General features: G+C 39.2%; 1 protein-coding gene across 27 annotated transcripts in view; it reads right to left on the bottom strand.

Moving 5' to 3' along the window:
- PHF21A (PHD finger protein 21A) overlaps nt 1-26,533 on the bottom strand; it is a 134,465-nt gene that overhangs the window by 15,300 nt on the left and 92,632 nt on the right. For 16 of the 27 annotated variants that reach the window (XM_074584529.1, XM_074584518.1, XM_074584533.1 and 13 more), the window contains 6 exons: nt 11,594-11,794; nt 7,589-7,843; nt 6,038-6,124; nt 3,552-3,848; nt 1,699-1,797; nt 544-595 (listed from right to left, as the gene is read on the bottom strand). In XM_074584529.1, coding sequence (XP_074440630.1) covers nt 544-595; nt 1,699-1,797; nt 3,552-3,848; nt 6,038-6,124; nt 7,589-7,843; nt 11,594-11,794 — 991 coding nt within the window. Of the gene's footprint in view, nt 1-543; nt 596-1,698; nt 1,798-3,551; nt 3,849-6,037; nt 6,125-7,588; nt 7,844-11,593; nt 11,795-13,915; nt 14,081-16,050; nt 16,115-26,533 lie in introns of those variants that run through there. The other 11 variants (XM_074584540.1, XM_074584536.1, XM_074584542.1 and 8 more) reach the window with 5 other exon arrangements.

Below are 26,533 nucleotides of genomic sequence, written 5' to 3'. Positions count from 1 at the left end.
TAAACTCATGGTCAGCATAATTGGGATGTAAAATGAAAAACCTCTAGTAACCTTGCTGATACTTAAATACACTACAGAAATATGCAAGCTATTGAAATGTTAGGCTATATTTCACTGTATAGGATTAACGAGTTTATATTATAAAACCAATTATAATCTATTAACTCATTCACTACAGATTACGGTTCCATGAAACTATGAAATAAATGAAAAATCAGGATGTGGGTTACAGTAAAATTATCCATGGTGTAGCTTTGCAGATACAGGGGATGTTCAGAAAGCAATGGGATTGTCACACATTTCCTTCCTAGCATCAAAGCATACACTTTCTTCCCACCCACTGATCCCAGCTGCATAAGGTGAGATCTTTGTTTCAATGTAGTAAGAGGAACAAAAAGCATGCGCAACAAACTAGTTCAAGAGTACAGATACCCCAAATCCAATTTTGTGCATTTAATAAAGAAATATTTTGGACCTATACTTCCAATTCAGTATGGGCATGAAACAGGGAGCTCAAGAACCAACTTAAGACATTTTTGCTACCTTCCAGATGGTCATGAGTAACTAGTCCCAGAGACACCATGAAGGCAAGTTTCTGTGAGGGGGGAGAAAAAAAGATCATGGTAAGTCCAACTGTCAGGATGAGCTATGTCACTTAGGCCCTTTACAGTCAATTGATAGGTAACGAAGCAACAAAAATGTTATTAGCAATACTTTGCATCTATAAATCACTTTTCATTCATATATGTCAAACTGCTTTACAGAGGACAGACAACAGTCCAATTTTCTAGATGGGAACCTAGGCTGAGATACAGGGAAATGCCAATTGCTCATGATCACAGAGTTGGCAGGGCTGGGAAAAAGAATGCAGTTTCTTTAATTCCAGTCCAGCACTGAACCGACTACGTGATTGGCTCTTAGTAAACACCAAGACAGTTCAATTGCCAGCGAGCATTGCTAGTTGAAGAGCATTCTCCATATATTGCGAACTACAAAGAGCAACTCTGGTTTACATTTGCCGTTTGATCAGGGCTACGGCTTTCTTAAAGGATTCTAATTTTAACACAGGAAGTGCACAGACATGCAAAAATCAGAATTTGTACTGACAACAGTTAATGCTCACACAGTAGACTGTCTGAATCCATCTACAAAAACAAATGTAGTAGAACATTTAGCTGTAATCAGTTTCTGCATGGCAGAAAGGCTTTAAGAAATAGCCATTCTGGCCACTTTCTCCTCTCCCCCCAAACCAACTGGACCTAAACTGGAGTAAAACCTGTGCAGAACGTGAACGTGACTCTTTCCATCCTGCTCACCAGAGCTGAACTATTTTATAAAGCAAAATAAAGACATTTCTCCAGCATTAACAGTAACTCCAGAAGTCTAAAACCTCAAAGGAATGGAAATCAACACTGTAATCTAAGCCTCCTGGTTGACGGAAGTATCAGAGGGAAATTACGATCTTCTAACTTACAAAAGACTCAGAAGCCAAATGCATTCCAGGACTGAAAAATGCAATGCATTATATTTATTTTAGATTTCTTATTCTGCAGCCTTATCAACTACTGCTGTCCAACAGGAATGTATGGAATGTTAAAGTTAAGGAGTCTTGAGGGAATAGAGGGGGGAAAATGTTTTCTGAAGGACAGAGTGTTTCCTTTTTTTTCTTAACAGAAAGGTCTGGGTGTGTTCTGATACCTGTGGATTTTCTTCTCGTTTTGGCTTCGGTGCAGCAGGTGGAGTAACTGTACGACTTTCTGTTTGCTTCTCTTCTGCTTCCACATGTGGTTTAATAGTCTGAAAAGAAACAGTGTTTCTCTCATTCAGCGATAAGAATGACTTTTTTTTACTTTGACTAATAAAGCAAAACAAATACTTTTGCAGATACAGGAGAAAAAGTTTAAGGCTGGCAGTATACTAACAAAGACTTAATTGAGGAATCTGACGTGAGATGAATGTTAAATAGTTTTCCTTTAACAGAAGATGAAACCATTCCATTAACCCATTCAGCAATCCAAACAATAAAAGCCATCTTAAGAGTTAACTCCATTACAGAAAACATTATGGGAAAACTAACAGACACTTTAAGAAAAAGTGTCCCATGGAAGACTTCCACGTAGAAACTATTGTGTGTGGCACGTGCATTTTGTACTTCTCACTCCTCGGTCTTCATATTTCATAGAATTATGAATGGCTCAAAAAACGTCTCCCTGACTCCTACAATCTCAGATGTTTCTGAAGCTTTTTTCTTTTCTGAAGTTATAATCTGCGATAGCATCACAAACCCTACATGACAAACCTCAGCCCATGGCATAGCTGCTGAGGCTACAAACTAAGTGAGGTAAGCTACAGAGAGACAAACTTTTCCCTTTTATGATACGGAGAAAATATACAGTGTATTATTTATTAAACCACCACCATTCTTCTACATGTTTTTCAACAGTTGAATTGCCAGTAATTATTCAAAGAGCAAACGAATATTGCTGACATCAAAAGGAATAGGCATCAAAAGTATAGTATTGTAGAAGTACAACTTCAGATCATATGAAAAGGGCACGCATTGCTGAACAACTTGCGGAACAGCCTTGAGGTACACAAGAACCTGCTCATGAGAATTCATAAGCAGAACTGAGCATGAGCGTATCTTTCCTACACATGATTCTCACTGTCTCCATAGGTGACTTCAAAAGCAGAAGGTAATTTCAAGACGCATTAGTCTATGAAAGAGTTATAAATTAAATATATACTACTATTACTTACATAAATTGCAGAAATACTATTTGTTATAGATAATGTATTATATGTTATACAATATTATATTAACATATACTATACAAAAAAGTTAAAAGTGAAACAGAAGATTGCTTTGCTTGAACTGAATGGCAAGGACTCTCGGTTACAATCCATACTGACTAAAGTCATGTTTTATTTTACAGCAGTCTTTTCTGGAGAGAGACTTTAAAACTAAAAATGTCGAATTCTCTGTTTCTGAGGGTCTCCTTTCCACTCAATCAATCCAATTTAGTCACAGGGAACTATCAGTCTTCAGAAACTGAGTGAGACTATTTTGCCTCCAATCACAAGACTGCAACATCAAGGAAGAAACGGATACATTTATCATATCAAATACCCCTATGATTTTGCATAATTTTTGCCTTTCACTTAGCCACCCTTTGAAAAACAGAAACACAGAAAATATTTTCCCAGTGTTTCTTAAAGGCTTGATATGAACATGGACTTCAGTTTGTACTTGGTCTCCAAGATTAGTGCAGCCCTGCAATGTAGCTGCTTATAAACTACGGACGTTAAGCCAGTAGGGGGAGCATAAAAACACTGAGGCATGAGAAAAAAGATTCCAATGGGCCATATTAAAGAAAATGGTAACTTCTGCCCCAAGAGTTGCAAGTCACTCCATAATTTGTACTGTTGTTGGAACATGAGTATCTCCAGTGCCCACTGAAAATTTCTCCATGGTTGTCATCTTCTCCAAACTGGCACAGTAAGGCAATAAACCCAGTATGCTGCATTAGTAGACACTTTCTTATTTGTACCTGTTTTTCAATGTTTGGTTTGCTGATCTGCACAGTCTGAGGTCCAGCGAGCCTGGTACCCGGTGCTGCTATCACAATGCTGGTGAGCTGTGCCATAGGGAAAGTTTTGGCTATGGTTGCTGTCTGCCCGTTAACTACACGAACAGGGTGTATGGAGTTCTGAGAGTTGGGTAAAGAGGTGGGTGTGAACTTTGTTGTCAACATCACAGGCCTCTGAATAAGCTGAGGAGCTGCAAGCATTGGAGGAGGTGCTGGGGCAATAGGAATGTTATTTTGGGCAACTGGTTTAGGTCGAACCTACAAAAAAAGAAAACAAACAGAAAAAAGAGAAAAAAAGAGAGATATATCAGTATATATCAGGTATATCAGTATTTGAGATAAACTTTTTTACTACGTCTTTCAATTCAGCCTGTTGAATCTGCGGAAGATTGCTTGATTTTTTACAGAACGTAATTTTTAGCATAGTGTCCTACGTATGCTATGAGAAGAAAAAGCCACGTTTTCAAACCTACTTGCATAAAATCCATCCATAACTTTTGCATATGCAGTCACTGCCCCTGAAATGGTATTTAGATGCACAGACACTTATACTGCATGTTTATTGCCAAGTGCCTTATCTGTATCTAAATCAACGCATTGGTTTTGCAAGCCAAAAATTCAGCACAGCTGAGGCTCTCATGTTAAAAGTGTGTCTCAGGGCTTTATTCTGAGCCTCCAAGAAATCATGAACAGTTGATTGTGCCCTGAAAGAAATAATTAAAATTTTCAGCAAATCCCTGTTGCCTTTGTCAACTCTATATATTATTTAGACACCTGCACAACCAATCTTGCTAAGCAAAAAAATTGTCAAGATTATACATTAACCCCTCATTGAAAGCACTAAAGGCTACAGATAAATGCAGTCATCGTTTATTTTCTTTCACAAGAAAGAGCCACAAGAATCTTCCAATCCTCCACCACCAATACTTGCTTATTTCTTGCCCATTGTTAAGTTTGTACTTATCACACCATTACAGAGTACAGAAGTGGAATACATTACTCTGAAAATACAGTCTTTTTCCTTATTTAATGTCTATTGTCCTATCCCCCTATAATACTCCATAATGCATTTTATCATGGAAAACTAGGTCACGCTCCAACAGATCTCACCATCCCCAAATCTTAATCAGATACCAGCCTGTACTTTCCTTTTTTCTTTTGTAAAAGATTTAGACTTTTATTCACAGCGCTACGTATTTCTTACAAATTAAATAGCTACTCCAAGATGTTTTTTTAAACGAAGCAGCAATCTGTGTCTTTCCCAAACCATGAAAAAAAAAGTAAACCACAAGTTTTACTGCTCAGCTGCAAACAGAGGTCACTCTCTGTTGCAATAACCAAATACTTGGGAACAACCTAGAGACACCTCATTTTTCCTTTTTTGCTCCTGAACAGTAAACAACATTTAGAGCAATTTAAGGCCCTGGGTGATGTTTTGATTTTGCTGACACCTGTTCTGTGGGTTCATTTCATTTGATGCAAATGGGATCATAGATGATCATCATATGCGGATTTCATAATCACAGACTCATGCAGGTTGGGAGGCAGCTTAGGAGTCTCTAATTTGACGTCCTGCTCAGAGCAAAGCCAACACTAAATGCAGACCAGGTTACTCAGGGCTTTTGTCCAGATAGGTCTTGTAAAACTCCAAGGATTGAGCTTCCACAATGTCTCTGGGAAGTCTCTTCCTCTCCTAATTCTCAAAGAGTGAATTGTTTCCTTATACACAGTCAAAACCTTCCCTGTTCCAATTTATGATCATTGTCTATAATTCTCTTGCCAAATGCCTGTGTCCATCTTCTTGTTAATTTCCTTGTTGATATTGGAAATAAGGCTGCTGTTACGGTGCCCCCAAAACCCCTTCTTCAAACTGAAGAAGCCCAGATCCCTCAGTCTCCCCTTTCAGGTCATATATTCCTGCCCCCCAGCTATCTCAGTGGCCTTCCTCCCCTGGATTCATTCAAATTTATCATCTTCTTTCTGGCACCAGGGCGTCCAAAACTGCACACTGTATATCAGATCCAGTTTTATGATTGCTGAGGAAAGGTGGATAATCTCTTCCCTTAATCTACTGGCTGCGGTCCTGTTGGTACAGCCACGCATGCTGCTAAGCTTCTTTGCTGCCAGGGCACACCGCCAGTTTGGCTACTGTCAACCAAGACCTTTTAAGCAGTGCTGCTCCCAACCAGCCAGTCTCTAGTCGGTACCTATGCAAGACTTTGCCTTTTTCCATGCTGCAGCTCAAAAGATACCTGCTGGCCCATTCCTCTACCCTGCAAAGAGCCCTCTGAATGTTAGCATTGCCCTCAAGAGTATTGATGCATTTGGCATTGTGTCCTCCACCAGGTCACCAATAAACACTGACAAAAATGATGTTCATAGAAAGTATCTCCTATCTATGCTACAAATCAGTTCCTTCTTCTATTGCTTGTTCTCTGTACACTCACCTGTGGAAGAAAATTTGGACGAGGAGTAAGTCTGGGAGGAGGGATGAACTGCGGCACTTTTATGGGCTGAGGCGTAGCCTGAACCTGCTATGAGAACATAAGAGAGTTCAGTAGGAGGAAAATAGTTCACCAAATTGTTCACCAAAATCAACATCCTGAATATAATTTTTCACAGTAACAGGTTCCTCATTAGAAATGTATTAAAGACAGAGCTAATCTTACTTTCCAGTTCCTACACACCTTACTTCATAAATTGAAGGTATCTTTCCTTTTAGTGCAACTGTACTAACTACTGTGCTCTGCAATCTAAAACCATTTCATCTGAAGACAATGAAAACCCCTATTTATTTTAATAGTTAAAAATCAGTCGGCTGGAGCTGCCACATGATTAACCTCTGAATAGCACTACTAGCTACCCTAAGTTGAGTACTCTCTGAAATTAACGTCCATGTTAGTTTCCACCCTTCTGTACTTCTGCCCACCCACATAAGATTGCAATTTACTTCAAAAAGGTCTTGTACTGATTAATTAATGCTTGGGAAAATATTTTGAGATTTTTGATGCAATTTGCTACACAAACATAAAACATGGACTATTATTAAAACTGAATCACCTCTCCAAACCTAAGTTATTCAGCAAAGAAATGAAGCACAGACAAAAAGGACAGGTGACAGTAGTGGAAGGGATGACATGGGAAAAGAGAAGGGTAGAAAAAACTCCACTCAAATAGTCTTCTCTATTCTGATTGCAAACATATGCCTCATTTGGAAGCAAAATTAATTCCATTTGCATTATTAAACTGTATTTTTAAATAAAGATAAATCGTACTTATGTTTAGTGAAGCCTTAGCCTTTACTCCAGAAGTAAAATTTCCCTGTCACGATGCTATACAATGCTTCGTTTCCCAACCAAGAAGCCTTTATAACCCAATTCTAAAACACCGCTTCTTTTATTTCTAGGTGGCTAAATATTCTGGTAAAGACTGTGTGATGTAATCAAAGCACTTCCCAAAATATATGCTTAAAGAAACAGGATCTGTATACGTGTATGAAAAAGTGGTGAGTGAAGACAAGGTTGTGGGCAGAGTTAAGTGATGTGTCGAACACCAGAGACCAGGGAACGAGAGAGATTGACTCAAAAAAACCCAAACCAATCAAATGAAGAAAGTCTGACATCTCCTTTATCAAAGAAAAGAGCAGGAATTCTGCAGAACACAGCCACATAGATTAGGTAGGGGTGAAACAATCATTACTTCCCCGTGACTAACAATTACTAACAGGGGAAACTTTACACAGAGGTGACGATAGTACTGATTTAATTCTATAAAGCAAAACAGTAATAACAACCCATGTAGATAGTAAATGCTTTTCTCTTAGACTATTATTTTAACAATGTCAACTACTGAAGACTCACGACATGTGCCTACTATTCTCCTTTCTGTGCAAAAACCTGGCTGCTTGTTTTTCGGTTGTTTTTTGTTTTTTTTCCCCAATAGCCCTCTTGTAAACTAAACCCACACATATCTGCAGGGCAAACATGTGAAACGCTTACCAAAGTTACTGTGTTTTTTGCCACTATTTGGACTGCCTCAGCTCCTGGCCCAGTGACCTTATTTGTTGTCTGGAGGTTGACTGGTGCATTCTGCGCATCAGTGCTGAGGACTGCTTTCTGATTGTTGTTGATAGCAGTAACCATGGCAATGGTAGGTCTCTGACCCACAACAGAGGCAGGCATGGTCGCAGTTGCTGCTTTCAAGACGAGAGGTAGTGTCTTAGTGGTGATCATAGAAGCTGTAGTTACAGTTTTCTAAGGGAAACAGAAAATACACTGTAAGAGACAGAGACACTTTGCATCAGACAGGACGTGGGTTGGTTAGTCAGAAACAATAGACAGTGAGAGAAAGAAAAGGCAGCGCTGAGTCTATCTACCTACTGTTCAGCCAGCACATTCTCTTACACCTCTGAAAACTGGATAGCTAGAAAGGATTCTCATTTTTGAGGCACCTGTTAGTGCCTCAAAATCATCTGCACCATTTTTAATCTGCACCATATTTTGATCACCTGCACCTTTATAGATCGATTCAAAACAAATTCCCAAGGAAACGACAATCAATTCTTAGTAGTGGCATATGCATTTTTGGATCTTTTAGTTTCATATTCCTTTCAAACATGTACTTTCAAAATCAAACCTATAAGGTGGAGGTTTATGAGACAAACTAGCAAATTAGCTTCTCACCAATTAAAACTCAAATTTTCAAATGGAAACTTTATTCACAGAGACCCTCACAATCAGAGAAGAGGGAAAAAACATTCAGAAATTGGTTTCTTTAAGAATAAAAACGTATTTTGATTTTGGGTATCCCAAGTTTCAGTTTTATCCCTACATACAGTTATTTAGCCCTAAACTTTTTTTCCTAAGAATATCAGTAGGGCTATCTTGAAGTTGTAAGAGCTGGCTGTTAGTCTGTGCAGCTACAGGCAATTAAGTTTAACTTCTGTGGAATGGGCTGATCTTTTAACGTATATGTGGCACCATGATTGCTCTTGGCCTGTTTTTTAAAGAAAAATCCCTTTTGAATCATTTAATGCCAACATTTATCCAAAATGCCTGAACACACTGCCCACAAATTCCAGAGTTAAAACAACTATAATTTCATAGTTTTGTTTTAAAATATACTGTCTCCTAAGATGTTAAGGGAAACGGACAGTTACAAATCTCATCCAAAAAGCAACAAGGCAAGAGAATCTCCATATAAAACCAGAACACAATGTGCACAGAAAACTCATGACAAGTGACACTCAACAGAATGGAAAGTGAGCTTATTTCTTTTCCCTTTGGTGTAAAAAATCGATTGTACCAATGGCACTGCATCTTCAAAACAGTTACTGGCATGATCAAATGCTCTCAGTATGAAATAACCACCATTCCCTCCTGATGTCAGCGCTAGGCTCTACAACAGGAAAAAACGGAGAACCAGGGATCAGGCAGCCTTTTTGCTGAACGTGCCTGATTAAGACTGCTTGATTTTAATCACACAAGACCTTTCTCTTCTTTCTAATAAAATAATATAAATATATTTCCAGTTGGATTCTTCAGTATTTTCACCAGTATCATTTCCTTAAACAAAAATGCAGTTTACCTTCACACTTCTAATTTCGTAATGCTTAAACTGTATCCCCTACGTATTAATTATACACAAGTGTGAAAAAATTCCAACACTGTATAATGCCAAATCAGAGGGTAATTCATGCTTCAATTTTATACATTTATACAAAATCCAGACATAATTAACTTTTCCTTGGAGCAACATGAACAGTTCCCTTAATTTTTTTATCTGAGATTCAAGAGCTTGTTATCAACCCCTGTTGCACCTTCTCCAAAGCAAGAGGCCCCATTCCCCTAATGCAGTAACATTATTCAGGCTTTTCCAATGAGATGGAACATGGTATCATTTTCACGAGCATTACATTCATCCATAAACATTTTAAAGAAAAGTGTAATCAATCATGTAATATGAGACTGTGACTCTTCGAAGGGGTTCTAGTAAGTCTGTACGTACTAGAAGTACAGTTTCAGTCAGCAGATCACAGAGCTGAAATATCCTTGTTACTTTGCTGAGCATTAATTACCTTGGTTTTTCTAAAAAGTCTGTAACGCATGAATTCATACTGAAGTGACATTCATGGTAAGTCTGCATTATTTCACACAATAACGTTGCAATAATATGACCTTTCAGCAGGCTTGCTGCTTTATGAAAAATGAAAAAGCCTTTCTTACTGGACTATATTAAGTATATTAAAATATCACTATTAAGGCAGCATACATACCTTCATTCCTAAACTGACTTACTCTGAAAATTACCATTGCAAGCATTCTCTTTAATGACACAGCCTTTAAAGATGTATTATTTACAAAAACAGGCACCAAAAAACTCTCTAGAGAGACAAAATATTTGACTTATCTTTACTGAAAGAGATTGAGGGACAACAGGACACAGGCACAACCTTAGATGCAAAATGTGTACAGAAGCAAGTGAGGTTACTTCAGAATTATACCAACATAAATAAAAATAGAAAGGTTTTAAGAATAAATGCTGGCTTACTTATTTAAATGAGAGGATGACCTGCCTTTCAGTTTATAATTACTTTCCAAATACAACTGTATCAATGATAGTCAGAAGGGTGTAGCAGTTTTTTGACTGCTTCACTAGAGGGCTCTTTAACTTTGAACAAAACCTCAATTTTTACAACCCAGGAGATGACCTGGAAGTTAATGCATGAATGCAAAGTGTGGAATTAGGAGAAACGCAGTCATGTTTCCTGACTGAAAAACAGAGACCAGTGATACAGCAAATAGTGACCCATTGTTTACCTGTAAATATTTTAGGACACAGTAAAATTTACTTCTTTGTTCTGTTTTAGCATTGATATAGATATTGCTGCTCAAAAATGCCTTTTCCTTAGTTAAACTTGCTTCATTTCTTTAATACTATTTTATCAAAAATACAATTATCTAAGTGTCTCAAACACATTTTTTGAGAGCATCCAAAACAACCTGTTGAGTTAATGAGAATATTACCAGCCAAACCATTTCTCCCCCCTCTATTTCCAGGAAAAGGGAAGACAACAACTGCAATCGGTCAAAGCTCTGGTTGTGATTCACTGCAATGTGCACAAAGTAAACTTCACGGGGGAATTCTGCCATCTGCCTACCCGGGTAAACATGGGCTGCTGAGATTGCATTGATGGGAAAAAAACCTCACATATACTTATTTTCACAAAACACCTGCTGCATTTTCTTGCTGTTCTATTAGCATATTTTGGGGATTCTAAATATTTGAACAGGAGAAACTTTGAATCAGCTTGGAATTCCCCTCTCAGTAATAGCAGACCACTCTCTCTGGTGAGTTCTGGGATTATGTATCTAGTCCTATACTGTATTTAATTCAGTGTACCTTCACAATGAAGACATTACTTTCTAAAATTCAGACTTTGCAATTACCATTGTATACTTTTAGACTAATCCTTGAAGACTCAGGTAAGTATTATTTGCTACAAGTTGCCTCTGTTTAAAAAGAACCAAGCAGAAAGAAGGAGGAACTGTTTTCTTACATTTTGTTCACAGACACAGTGAGCACTCTGCTAGTCTTTTAAAAATTTTAATCATACACTTCATATAGTGTATACAAAGTCTTTACTGTTTCTTGAGACCTAGTCAGTATGGACAGACAATCATTCATGCATCTGTGGAAAAGACAGGTTCATTTGCTAAAGTTTCATTTATTTTTAAGAAAGGTGATCCTGCCACTCTTCTTTTCTGTGAGGTTATGATCTGACTTAAACACTACTTATTTTTTTTTGACTCAGACAGCAGGTTATTGCTGAAAAAAACCATGTGACCCAAATGTGCGCATGCATAAAAGGAGAAATTTTAAGTGGTACACTAACAGGTGTAAGTGAAAGTTTGTCATTTTCTCTCTGCACCTTTCTTTGTGGTTTTTTTTTTGCAGTGAACTTCACCTTCAGCAAGGAAAAGAATTATTGTAGAGATTTTTACCTGTGATCCGATCACGTTTGGAGAGGGTGCAGTAGATTGCTGCTGCTGTTGATGGTGGTGTTGCTGTAGCTGCTGTAGTGGTTGCGGCTGTGGTGTCTGTAGTTTGTTTTCTGACTGTGCCAATGGCTGTATTTGAAACTTACTGTCTGGCTGTTCCTGCTTCACTATCAAATTCTTTCGAAGCTGTTCCACCACTCTTTTCTACCAGATAAACAAAAACATAAACAGAAATGAGTACAGTTATTTAGCTGCACACATTAGAGAAGATAATAACACCTAAAATTACATTTATTTAATGTAAATAAAGAACCGCTCAGAAGCTTAGTGGGATTTCTCTTTTTGGAATTTTAAGTATTGGTGTTATCTAAGGGGCAGAGTGTCAAAACAGGCCACAGAGGAGTGCTGTTGCCCAGCAGGGTGACCTTGCTGTCCCTGCAGAAATCCACCCATCCAAATTCAGCCTATTCACAAACCACTGCCAGACCTCATTAACCTGTATTCACTTGAGACTTGGTAGCACTCAGATTCCAAAGTTTTTGACTCCTTCAAACATGCACCATTCTTACAGAGTGACGAAAAAGGACTTCAGGTTGAAGCCTCAGGGCTGACTTCAAGGCAATGGGGATGCTGCTTTGTACCAGGGACTGAAACTGAGTGGAGAGCCAGTTTGAGTGCAAAGTGGGGAACAGGAAGGGCATGGATGTGTGGTCGTTCTGCTCAATATTATTGTCACCTGAAAGAAGGCTACCTACATGGGAAGGAAACTGCACAGATTTATTTCTCCCAGCTTAAAGGCTTCCTATTACATTATAGCTTCCATGAAAGTTTGAAATTATTTAAAAACGAAATTTCTTCTCCTGGTAGCCTTTGTGTATCTCTAGATGGTAGATCAACAGATATAAGGGCAGACTAGGGTAGGATAAGAGACCATGTCACCGCATGGTAACAAGGGCTTACAACTTATGTTCATATTATACTTCAATGTGGACAAGGGTGAAAACATCATGAGACTTCTTTTTAACTTTTGCAGTTAAAAAAGTTAAGTTTTTAAACTTTTCCTACACTCCAACCACACCCAAATTAGGACAGCTTTAAAAAGATTTAGACTTATACTGAAGCCCCCTTGATCAAGAGAATACGCATACTCCAAAACAGTCATACGACAAGGCTGGCTTCAGAAGAGGACGATGAAGTCAACAGACGCGGTAAAGGCTCAGCTGAAAAAGCTCCAGCGGAAACAGAAACAGTCAGGAAACCTCTACCAGAGCCAGACACTGACAGAGTGGGCTGCCCCAAGCAGTTCCACTTACGTGGAAAAAGAAAATTCTGACAATATCAAATATTTGGATTTTTGTTTTGAAGCACTAGTATTAAGATACAGAGAGAGATGGAACAAAAAAACCTCCCAAAATCCAGATAGTTATAACTAATTGAAACAATTTTTCCCCTCAAATTTCTTTCACACAGGATTATGAAGTTCTGAGATAATAAAATATCTGTCCTCTGCACAGATACTGTAGATTTTTGATTCCAAATATCTTGCTTATGATGACTTAAAACTGTGTTGTGCCTCACACACTGAATGTGTACCTCTAGCCCAGAAGAAGATAACAAAAGGCGCAGGGTCCCAAATTGGCAGATTTGAGAACCAGAACTCTAAAAAGCCAAATAAAACACACAATCAACAAAAAAAACCCACCCCTGTTTCGTGAGGTTGAAATGTGTGAGCTCACATGACTGAGCTTTTTGCAACAGGGTTAATTCAGGGACTCGGAGGTGTATGGAAGGAGGACCCTCCTGGCTTCTACAAAACCCATCGCCCCGGCTGGGGATGGGCCCATGGGCCACGGGCGCTCTGCTCCCATGATGAGAGAAACACAGGCCCAACCTCACTCAAAACCCAGGGAGCTGGTAACGGACAGCAGCGTGAAGGAACTATTTTACACTGCATCCAGAAAAGTGCTAAAAGCTGTCAAAGCCTAAAAGCTTTAAATTGTTTGTTCCCTTCCGGAACAAGGAGGAAATGATAGGAGTGAAGAAGGCATTTTTCTAATTTAGATATTTTACATAGTTTTAAATGGCCTGTGTCTATCAGCTCATTCGTACACGTAATAACTGAACAACAATTTAGAATTGCTTTCGGAAAAGATCAACCACGTTAACATGCAAACCAAAGTGCCGTGTCAGCAAGCAGATACAAGAGCTGAAAAAACCATTTCCAGAGAGTAACCCGAGGGGGAGGAGAGATGAACGGAGCAAAGCAGGAGAGGAAATAATGCAACATGCCTATGGAATACCTGCCAAAAAATGGACTGAACATACACTGCACAGGAGGCTGAAGATTTACTGTACCCGGCATGAACAGGAAGGGAGTTTTTGTCTTCCGCAGCTGCCTGTATGAAATTCAGTGGTAACGGTGTTCTAACTGTAGGAAATCAGCATCAACGGCCCAAGAATTTATTTCCATCTTGTTCTTTACAATGGGAGGAACATTAGTGAAAGTATTTAAAAAAAAGAGAGAGAGAGGAGAGGGAGAGGCAGGCTGGAGGACTCCTCTGCCATACTGCTAGGGCAGGGCGAGAGCCAGCGAGGATGGGAGCAGGGAGCAGGAGCGAGGTGAGTCACATCGCATTCACACGCCGCCTGTTCCACCCCCGGGCCCAAAGCACGGCCAGCAGAGCTGGGGAAAAACAGGACCGAAGCACAACTTTTATTAGTGCCTTGTGCAAAAAACTGAGGCTCAGCATATTTGGCACCAGACGGATAATGCGAGTGGAAAAACGCCGTTGCTCTAGAAGTCTAGGCTAGCCAGTTAGAGGCTGCTGAGAGCTGCCTGGCAGCAGCGTATCCTGCCATCCATATCCATTATGCAGATATTAAATTGGAAGAAGCATCTAATGCTTTTAAGATTCAGAGAGTAAAACTGAAGTTTGCAGTGCATGCCAATTGCTTACGCAGTTTATTAAGCTGCTTCTACCAACTGTCAGTAAAAATACCACACTGAAACTACAGAAATCCTTTTACTATCTGCAAGGCTGTTGGAATTACCTGTTTGCTAGGACCTGGCAAGCGGGACTCTGAGCGACGTATTCCAAAATTACTTAGCTTAATTAGGAAAACCAGATGAGGCTCTCAGGGTTCCACCTACAGGGGAACTAAGAGCAGATCTACGCCTGTGTCCAGCACTACCCTCCTCTGCGCGGTCCCAACCCGTGCCGTGGGGCTGACACCTCCCGGCTCCTCCACGGCTCCTGCTGGAACCGCTGCTCAGCAGCCGCCCCAGAGCCCCAGCACATGTCTGTCTGCAGCAACGGCAGCAGGGCCTCGCTTTCTCGGGGATTAAACAGGAGGACAGCATGAAAGAAACTCTTGTCTACCGTCAGACTTCATACTTCATTAAAGCTGTGTTTTAAAATTGTTCTTTGGATATTTGGCGGTTCCTAATCAATTTTGAAGGCAGTTTGTGCTGCAGAAATTACAAGCTGTATGACTGAAATCTGCGGTATAAAGTCTTAGCTACATGCCTTATAGATTGAGTGCCAGTGAGATTGGGGTTATCTAAAAGTATACCACAGAACTCTTAAGAAATATTCCTTATTCTTTAGATGTAATTATTGCCATTTTTCCTTCACACTCTTATTTAAGAATATTTAATTAAATTCTCGCTGACAAATTCAAAATTTTAAATTGAGATTAACTCAATCGTAAACACATCATCATAAACACAACATAATAGTTTTGTGCATGTCAGAAAGCTCTAACCCTCCCTATATTCCTAAAATAGCTTCTTTTCCTGCAACACTACAAATAAATGAAAAGCATCTGTCTTTCAAGTTTACTGAATTTTCCGCAAAGCCAAATGCCAACCCTCTCTTTACATCCAGGATGTGAAAGACGTTAATAATCACATCCTTTCTTCCAAACTGTGTTCTACCCAAAAAGTGACTGCTGGCCCTCTGCAATGGTTACTCTATCAGACTACTCCAAACCCCATTTGTCGAACAGTGCCCCGTGAGCATACTACATCACTTCAGAGCTCTTGCTGTCGTGACATTTTCCTTGCTAATTTCATCAAGAGCCGTTCACACCACTGAGTTCACAGACCCCAGACATCTTACAGGACCCTTTCTTAAAGGTAATAATCGTAATCAATATTGTGACATCCAGCAATACCATTTTCTCATTCATGCCACAGGCCAGATCCTAACACAGCATTAGAAGATTATTTCGGTTTGATTAAGTACAAAATCTGCCTCTACGTCCTGTTGGACATAGATCTGTGCCAAAAGGTGTCTTTTCTGTGCTTGTATAAAAAACTATCATTAATATGTTGCTACAAGATAAGGAAAATCCTTAGAGCAAACTTAAAGCTTAGTAAGGTTTAAGTATAACATTATTAACTAAGCATTATTTTCACTTTAATCAATCAATTAATAGCAAAGTAGTTAACCGAGTACCTTTTTAAATACTAGATCCCTTGTTACATTTCCTTCTTCATCCAGGAAACACATTCAGAAAAGCCTACATATCCAAAGGAAAGTCTGTTTTTAAACTTCAAAAAAATCTATAAAAACTAAAACATAGAAATCTTCTGAAAATGAGAGAGAAAAGTGAAGTACCAAACAACCTTGCAATGCATACCTTTTATATCACAAAAACAAAGCTGATGTGGTTTGAATTGCTCAACTGCCTGTCAGTGACCCACTTTCCCGCTCCACCAACCCCAGGAACTCAGCTATTACGGATCCTCTGTTACCTGTTCCCTCCAACGACCGAGACGTCTTCTCTGGGATATAAAAGTTGCCGACTGCTGCAGCTGAGATGGTAAGAGAAAGTACCGACTTCAATGAAGCTCCAACTTGTGAGTTGGACGGAGGGAATGTCATTGCTCTGCAATCTTCTTTCCAGCCTCCCTCCCCCCTCCTTGCCAGCCCCATTCCCTACCCGAAGAGAAGTGAAATATCTCTGCTTTTCGACATAACAGGTAGATACCGAAACTTCCATGGCAGAAAGAAACTAAAAGATTTTGGAGCTCTGGCACAGTTAGTCCTTAACCCGCAAAGAGGGTGCATTTTGGGAGTGGAATTTGGGAGTGGAAAGATTACAAGCAAGGAGAATAATTGTATGCTCATCTACTGCTTTTAGATAGTATCTAAAATTTAAAATAGTGAAATCCAATTATAGAAATTGATGACGCAGAATCTACACCAATGAGGAAAAAAAAAACCCTCTTGTACAAAACAACTTGAATTTAATTCCATCGAAAGATTCATCAAAGGACTACAGAAATATTTTCATCTATTTCTGTGGTTATCCTGTAGTTTTGTGGAATTTCAGACTTCTGGCTGTGCTTCACCCATACCTAGACCTTTTTATCAACAAAAAAATCTAAACCAACTAAAGTAGAAAGATATTTTTTCAAGAAAAAAGCATGGAACAATTTCCTGTTTCTTGAAGGTGATCAAACTGGCGCCTGTATCTTTCAGTCGGCAAAGCCTCTTGGGGCAGGGGTGCTTGTGAGCTGAATGGGAATGTAGCAGTGGGACTGGGAGACCACCGCCCCCTCATACCTGAATGCCTTACTGGGCATAATTACTGAAATGCGCACTGTTTCTTTTTAGAGTTTAAAATCCTAACTATTTTTTTAAGCTTTTGTTAAAGATACCGCAACCATACCCAGTCAATGGCTGTATTGCCAACACTCCAGTAACTGTCCCAAAGAGCACGTGCTGTGTTCAGCCCACAGAAAACATGGCTAAAAGCTGCACAAAGATACAAAGACGACTCCTGCATGTCTAAAAGGGGTTGTGGAGCATGTTAGGGGAACTCAATGCTTCTCCTCCCTCTACCACGATGGTCCTATGGGATAAACTGAGCAATACACGCTTACGATACTGATGAGCACTAGAATTGGACCAAGACAGTACAGTTAATTTTGGTACGCTGTAAATTAATGAGCTTGCATTGCCGTCTTAGTACCTTTAATACAAATACTGAATACAGGACGGGTACCTTGTGTAAAATGGAATTCAAATAAATCTTCATTCCGTAAAAATCTACTTTGACATTTTCTCAGATAAATTTTATTATATACCATTGGCATGATGTGAAAAGTATTTTTGTCATTAAAAATGCTGGTAAACTTATTACACTTCATTATATTTTAGACTATTTAAAATAATTACTACAGGTGTGATTCTCAAACAAATACACAGTTCACACATGAACATATGTGCTTCGAAAAAGAATGTGGGATTTTTCATTTATGGTAGAAAAACACCGCTTTGAAGTTGGTAGAAATCATTCAGAAGTGAATTATGTAAGTTCTGAAAATAGTGTTAATTCCTTCATTCTTAATGGGGGAAAATGCTTATCATTTTTTTACTTTATTTAAAAATATAGCTAGAATTATAAATGAAAATGCCCAAAAATAGCTGCTGTGCCATTCTGCTTTATGTGCCTTCTTGATTGCTTTATTTTCAGTACCGTGTCTTTTACCATTTGCAGCACCACAAGACCAATTAATTTTTGGAAGGGAATGTTGTTGCGTGAAATGCCTTATGCATCACTGTCTTCTCATTTTAGAATTTTTACTCTTGCACAAAGTAGAGAACAGAGACTGAACTAGTAGGAACAGCGCACACATACAACGTTTTCCTGCAGCTTATATATTAAATAAGTGTAATACCTACCTTCTTACCCCAGTACTCATATTAACGTAAAGAAACTTGCAAGAACAGCTACAATAATTAAACAATGAAACAATTAATGAATGGAGAATTAAGTGTATGACAACAGGCAGAACAGAACAGGAAAAACAGTTAAGTGCAGTACTTTGAATGTAATTAAGGAGGAATGGAATGAAAGGAATGAGATTAATTTTTTTTTAATTTGGCAACGTTTGACAAGGTTTGTTTTGGTTTAGGTTTTTCTGCTTCCCAGAAATACTTCCAAGTACAAATACAAACTGGTAAAAGGATGGGGGGATCACCTCAGCATGAAAAGGCTTAAGAAATGAAAAAATTAAACTGCTGACTACCACGGAAAAGGTGCTCAGTTTAATTTTATCTTGCCTATCTCTGTATTGTTCTACTCCCATTTGTCTATTTCAGGGGAAAAAATCTCCTTAGGAAAAAAAAAAGCCACCTAGACTGTGCAGAAATGAAACAAAGGTTCTTTTGTACTTCAACATAAAGTATATTTCTATGATCTCTGACTGAAAACCTAGCTTTCCAAAAGTGTATAATGCGGTGTTGTAAAATCTGTCATGGACCGAAGCTTGGGACAGAAAATCTCAGCACAAAAAATACTGTGGATTATTATTCCTATGCAGGAGAACACACAGGAACAACCACCCCCATGGGAAAGCCATTCGCATCTATATACGGTAGCCAGTTGTCTAAGCAAAACCCCTCTGCCAGGGAAGTCCTGCTGCTTCTCTTCTCCTACCTCTGATTTACCTCACAAAGTGACATGCTTTAAACTGGATTTGTCTAAATTAAGCAAGCACAGTAGAGTAATTTAAATTAGTAAACTTCCTTCATGTTTTATAAATGATCAACCTAAATAAAAGTTTACTTTCTCATCTGGTAACTCCTCATATTTTTGAAGAACCCAAGTGGAAAGGATAGCCATCAAGTAATTTTACAGCATACTATTGCACAGTAACGCAGTCCCTTGAATAAAAATGAATCAGCTTCAGCGGGATTCTTGTGCATCCTTACAGCTATTCCCACGACTGAATCACACTCCTCCTCATGACAGGAAACACACACAGTTCATGCTCACGTGCTTCACACAGGATCGGAAGTATCGAGTGAGATGCCTAGTTTTATTTCACCACAGAATGCAAACTTGTTCTTTTGTGAACAGAAAGGTCTGGGTGCTCAAACTATATCATACAATCACCTGTCACTCTGATGTTGTTAACAGCATCTAATATTTCATTTCCGCAGTTGCTTTACAAACATCACAAACTAACAGCAGCAAGACAGGCTTTTTCCCTATCTGTGTTGTCAACCAAACGCTGTTTAGCGCCAATTCAATTAAAACCTGACACTAAAAACATCACATAGCAATTCATTGTTGATCTCTACTTTACAGGCAGAATGAGTTATCAGAGCAAAAAGTCACAGTTTCACCTCACTCAAATGAGAGATTTTCTCTTCTCCCTAGTCTTCTGAACACTATATCAAATACAGATATTCTGTCCAGCTAAATATACCTGCTGTACCATTCTCTTTAGTTAACCAAGCACGGTCGAAAGAAAGAAAAATGCCTGCTTCACAGAGAAGATGTCAAATTAAATCACTGCAGAAGACCCAAACTGCTGTTCTTCAATTGTATCAAGGTTTGTGGATCAATCAACAGTGACTCTCTGCAAAATAAAGCAATGGTTCTTCCTTAGCCTCACAATTGAAATGGCAAGGGGAGAGGGGACTCAGTCCCTCTTTTTATTTATCTCAGCGCAAAACTGCCTCACTAAGTAAGGCTGAAACTACTCAACAACTGAAAATTTGGTGAACTTCCACCTTTCTTAAAGCACCCAAGCACTGGCATTTTGCCAAAAGAATGGAACATTACCTTTTTCACGAGGGATGCAGAGCTACTGGAGACAGTTCAAAGGAAAACCACAAACATAATCAAGGATCCAACAAACAACGCTGCATAATGTGAAGCTCACTGGGGCTCAGCACATCCAGTTTATTGAGAGGTCGCTTCTGAGTATAGATATTTACACACGGAAAAGAAATTTGATGATGGGAGAGTTTTTAGTTTCTCTGCGAAATGTAAAATGATAATTCTGTGGCTGCAAGTTGTAAGTAGACAAATTCAACCTTGAAATAAAATGCAGAGATGGTTAAACGCCGGAACAGCCTAATACGAGAGGTAATGGCCTACCATGGTTTGAAATGCTTAGTCTGTGTTTTGGAGGAGGTTGTACAGCACACGTGAAGGGGAGAGGGCCCTGGAACATGGGAAGCCTCTGCTCATTCCTGTCCCTTAGCAGGGACAGTGCCAGCACTGTTCCCAGCATGCTTCTCCAGCACTGAAACTCCGCATAAAGACAGCCTCACTCTTCAGAATATGAACATGTCCAGAGGCACAAACAACCAGATATACTCCAGGTTGTTTTTTCACCTTACTCTGAAACACAAGATATTGGCCAAAAGCTAGAGAAAAGAAGCTAAGCAAAGTAAGCTTATCTTCTTCCTTTGATGCCTTTTATTGTATGCCTTCTTTACATATTTAAATTCTTATTGATTTTAGACTTGGAATGGGAAAAAATTTCCTCAGGTCAGACTTGCTGGGATGCTGTTTTTTTCCCTTCCACTGCAATGCAGGATGTGGACTGCCTGGTAGGATTAGCTGGGCAAATTGTCCCTAATCAACCTGCTGACATTGCAAGGGCCTTCAGAGTAACTGGTAGCCCAACCCACCACCTGTTTTCTGGAACACAAAGACGTGGAAGACAAAAACTTAGTACCCTGATAACCAAACTGTCCTACTCTCCCTGAATTCAGAAGACGTCACGCAGGAATACCGAGGTAGAATATAACGGCCTCCAGCATGCAGGAAGTTAAAATGGTTAATCTCCTTGTCCTTTTGGGATTTGACGTGTGGTGTCTCCCCTCTACTTCCTAGATGCAGTTTCACAACTGAAGAAGTTTTTCAGTATTCTTTTTAAGAAAAAAATATATATCTGTGTGCTAGATGAAAAACAAAATACATTTTATGAACACGATGGTTTTCAACAGATACACATAGTACATAATTTAATTAACACGATCAGGAGTTAGTAGCTAATCTCAAATTTTGGTTAGTTCCTGGAACATAAAACCCCAGTAGCTGTTCTTGCTCCCACCAGAACTCCTCTCTGTGAAAGCTTAACTCCTTGGTATCAAAATGCCTTAGGAAGGTGCCATCACTTCATCCTGCAAGGTAACAGTTACGTGAGGCGCAGACATGAAGAAGCCACACATAGAACACAACGATCTTTCTGGCTTTGATGGACACCTCACAGGAAAATGCATTTCAGACCTGTTTTATCAATATGGACAACATCCAATGTGGAAAAAAAGTACTAACAGAGACCACATAAGGGAATGTAAACATTCCTATCCATAAGTTCATACTACTTCTTCACAGCGTGCTTGCTTGTTTGACAGTTATACCATCATAATTTTAGACTGTTAAACCTCTGCTCTAGGGTTTATAAAAGATCAGAGCACTTGTCACTCTCGGTGCAGGTAGAGTGAGATAGAGTGGTTGAACAGTTCATTTTTCTTTCTAATTACACTCCATTAACCTTCCACATGAGAGCTCCCCTGTGCTTTCATACCAGCAGCACCAACTGGCTGTGTTTGATAAGGCTCAGCAGAGTCTGCAAGACCAGCACGTGTAACTGAAGGAAGGAACGCTTCAGCACTGCAGACTTAGCAGAAGCTGGGCTGAAGCTCTGTTACTGAGCCACAGTCATATCCAGCTCAAATATACGCAGATGGACACCAGCCTTACCCTACCCACTTCCCTCGAAACTCTACTCCTTGAACTTCAGAGATACGTGATCTAGCATTTGAAAGCCAAATGCCGAACCAGGGAATTATTCACTAGAGGGAACCGAATAGTTACCATGCTTTCACCTCACTGCAGAGACCTGCCAAGGGAAATGCATTTAGAGCATTAAAGCATGCAGGGCAATAGAAAAGAAGTTGTCGTTACATTATAATTAGATCATGTTAGCGTATGCAACCAGAGTACAGAGAAGGAAAATTACTTCTGAAATTTAAATCTTTTTTTAATGCGCTTTCAGTATCTGGGGTTGTTTGTTGTATGTTCTGAAGACCACACTGTTAACAAACAGCATTATATTTATCTATAACCTTCTCAACGGTGACCACATAAATGATAGGCTTTTCTAAAAAGAGAGACTTCTTCGATTAATAATGTATTCTATGGGAGTTTTAAACTCAGAGCCAGGAATGCTGTTTTCCATGTGCATGAAGGTAGATTAGCATTTGTGTATACTGAACAACAGTGTCAGCACATGCTTACACAGATAAAAGGGAAACAAATTTGGAAGGAGGGATTATAAACAATCTGGAACAGAATCCAAATTATTTAAAAAATAAATGAAACACTACAAAATCTGCACTTTCAAATGACATTTTATACTATCTGTTGGAATTTTTAACTGTTTCAAACGACTTCACAACATAAAGTTGCATACAGAGCCGGCCTATATAAGTGAGTGATGGTGATATTCTTTTTGCTCTTACCTCCATTATCCTTTCCCATCCCTCTCCTGTTGTTTAACATATTGTGATACTCACATCTGCATGTATCTCCATAAATAAATATAACTTACTTCTCTTCTACGGTAAGTTTCCCAACCTTCAGCCAATATTTTGAAATGATCTGCTCTTTTCTAAGTCTTGGTAACTTTGAAGGGTCTGAAATAAAATCTGTTTGTGCTACAAGCCAGGCGATGAATCCAGCACCGTCCTTGTTCGTAATGGTACAGGAGTTTTATTTCAGGGTTCTGGTGAATGTTGTCAAAGATCCCCTCCAGTACAAAGGAAATAGAGGTAGCCCTTCTCTTATAACAGAAAGATAAACACGACTACTGAACTCAAGAATTGGTTTTCAGAGTGATCATTAGAGGCTCTTCACGTAAGATCCACTTTCTATGCTTAAGTAATTTTCTAATAGATTTTGGAGCTCCTTTCCCAAATTTTCTGAAACTTAATCTAAAGACGCCAATTCAGTCTTTAATGCAATTTAACTTGTGCCATCTAAGCCTGCAATATGTGACATAAATTCAGAATTCATGGACGCGACTGAACACAGTGATTCCAAAACCGCTAAGCTGCTGAGGTTGCCTCAGGAAAGCTGAGTAGTCAGAGGACAGTTAGGTCTTCTCCCTAAGACAGGCCTGCTCAAAGTGCAAATACCAGTACATTTGTAACAATAATTTCTTGGATGAACAACGAATGCTGTTGTTGGGATACATTTGATATCAACTAAGACGCAAGATGAATTTTGTCAGATATAATTTCTCTACTAAAGATGATGTTCACTCTCAAACCCAATAAATTTGAAACAAACATGATTAGGACATTGAATAAAATTATCTAAAGCATCCATAGCTCTTGTTCTGTAAAAATCTATCTATAGTCCCTCAATGCCTTAATGCAATGAAATCTTGTTTGAGCTGGGATTGAAATTTGTCAGGACAGTCAGGATAGCACTGTGAAGGAAGGCCGAACCACATTTTTGTGCCACGCTTAGCTCTTACTTCTGTAAAGAAGAATTTTGAATTTATGTACACGAATCGTGCTTAATGCCTCCATAACTTGCTCTCTCATCTTTTTTGGAGTATGTACTAGAATCACGACTGAAAACTCCAAAATTCCTGGCTGTACGCATCGAGTGTTGAAACTGCTTTCAGAATAAAGCATTGCAGAGGTGCTTTTGCTTTCTTGAGCAGTCAGCCATGGCTGCTAACACCATTTGGAATACTGCTTTCTGACAAGTGGGCCAAGCTCACCTCTGAAGACTGCAACATTGCAGTTGATGGGACCTTTTTTTAACTCATCGCCCAAGAAATGGGCCTCTTCAGAACTTTTTGGTAATGTTTGTTCTTTACCCAACACCTCTTAGAAAATATTTCAGAAGGAAATATTTTGCTCAACACTGGCCCATCATTCTATTTTTACAGAAGACCTGTCAAAAATAATGCAAGTACTTTCCTTTTTTATTACGTCAATAAAGAAGATCTCCTGAGGATTTGGGAGAGTCATGAGGTGGGTGAATAGATCTTTTAGCCTAACACACATAGAAATATGCAGTCTGGTGAAGGATTCCTGGAACAGAATTGCTGAGGTTTTTTATACTGTGGTAATAATCCTTGAAGATTGAGGGACTGTTGATATCACAAGTACAAGTGTGAGAATCCCATTTTAAACGGTGGGAAAAATGTCTTAGTGCAACTGGCTAAAACTCTCTGTATTTTGTTTTTTTTGGGGGGCTATTTTTCTTAATAGTATTTTGTTCAAACTTTTAAAGACAGATTGTAAATGCTACAGATGTAAAATGAACTCTGAAGAAGCCTTTGATGAATTTCTGTAATTCTCTAAGGAATTCTCTGTCAAAGAGAGGTAAGAAATAGAAAATAAGGTCTCTTGTAATTTTTCTTTATGCATGTTGCACACACAAAACAACAGCTCAGTATCACTGATGAACACCTGGTGCCCAGAACAGACACAGAGACTGGGGTGAAGATCCTGTGATTTGTGTTCCATAGGCTCCAGGGAGGGATGAGAATCGAGGTGGAGGCTGCTCGGTCCTGGTCCTGTTCTCCCAGTTCCCACAGGAAATGTTAGAACTGCTTTCAAGAGAAATACAAATGCAGACAGTGCAACCGTATAGAACAATGGCTTGACCACAGTCCCACCCACTCACTTTGCCCAAAAAAGGAGTATAAGAATTACTCCAATTTTGTGCCTTAAGGTTGAGGATGAGAATCTGATGCCAAATTGCAGGGACAGATCGACGGGTTTGTCCTCCCCAAAAAGGGACACCTTTTGGTAAGAGCTGCAACCTCAGCCACGCTGAATGCTTACCCAGGAAATATCTTTAAAGCTATACAGCTATCCTGCAGTTTAATGCATTTATCACGAGAATCTGTAAATGTTGAATAAGAATAAACTGCATTATTCGTGCATCTGATTGCTTCTTTTGAATGCGGCCGGACCTACAGCAGATAGGCTCTTTATGCATCTAGTGTCAGGCCTATAGTCAGGGCAATAATTGGCCTATTATTAAGAGAAGTACAGCCACCCCTAGCCCCTCTAATCTCTGAGAAGCGGCTAGAACGCAAGGGGATTCACCTCTTACCAAATTTATCTATTCACTAAATGCAACAATGCAATACTAAACTTATATAGTTAAGTGTATTTTTAGGGGGAGGCCAAGATTTCTTGCTGGCCCATATTACATTTAAACAGCAAATTAACTTTTTTTTGTGTAAAGGATTAACAGAAACTACTATATATTTCATCACATAACGAAGCGCAAGTTCTTTGCTGAGACTATATGCTTGACTTGCTACTTATTGCAGAGAATGTGCAATATATTGCCAGATGAACCCATTTCGTGCGACAAACCGGTCCGACCAGCTAAACCTGCGCTCAGAGGTATCAGACAGCCTTTGTGAAACTCAGAAGTATCATTTCATTGGCCCTCACTCAGCATTTCTTTCGTGACAGTTCAGCTGTGAATATGTTTGGAAGCATTAGCTCAGAATGCACGGACTTTTAAAAACAGCGGATCTCTCTTGGGTGTCTCTATATGTACCTACCACACTGGTCTCTAAGAGCTGTAAATCACAAAACAGTAGTTTTCCTCCCTGTGGTTTCACACTGATGGATTTTTTTTTTTTAAGGAAACACATGTTGCGCTGTTGAGAAAGGCTGAAAGATTAGAGAAACCTAGCAACTGAAACACAGGCTGTTAGAGCAAGCCATCTTGCTTTGTGTCCTCAGGTCTGGTAACTTTACTCATACTGGGATCTCAAGCTCTATTATTAACCTATAGAACTATCTTAAAGCTGCACTGTCTTTGCAACCAGGGTCTAATTAAAGTTTCATACACATGATGCGTACCCTTTTAAATTCCAGTCCATAAAAATAAACCCTCACATAACCCTCTTTCTCCAATAACCTCCACAAAATGAGAAGCAGGAAGGGAGCTTCGACATTAGGGAGCCAGTTCTGCGGGCTCTGAGGCAGGGGGGCCATTAAAGGAAAGCAGCAGCTCAGATAACATTTCCCCTCATATTACCTCTAAATAAACCAAACTGATGCTGAAATGCTGGGGTGTTTTGGGGAAAAAAGCTTCAGGGTTTCTTTCTGTTTTCTAACAGATACAACAGGGCAC

This window comes from Larus michahellis, chromosome 4, assembly GCF_964199755.1.
Source record: "Larus michahellis chromosome 4, bLarMic1.1, whole genome shotgun sequence".
Taxonomy (NCBI): domain Eukaryota; kingdom Metazoa; phylum Chordata; class Aves; order Charadriiformes; family Laridae; genus Larus; species Larus michahellis.
The sequence above is the reverse complement of the archived record's forward strand: the minus strand, read 5'-3'. Positions and strand labels throughout refer to the sequence as shown.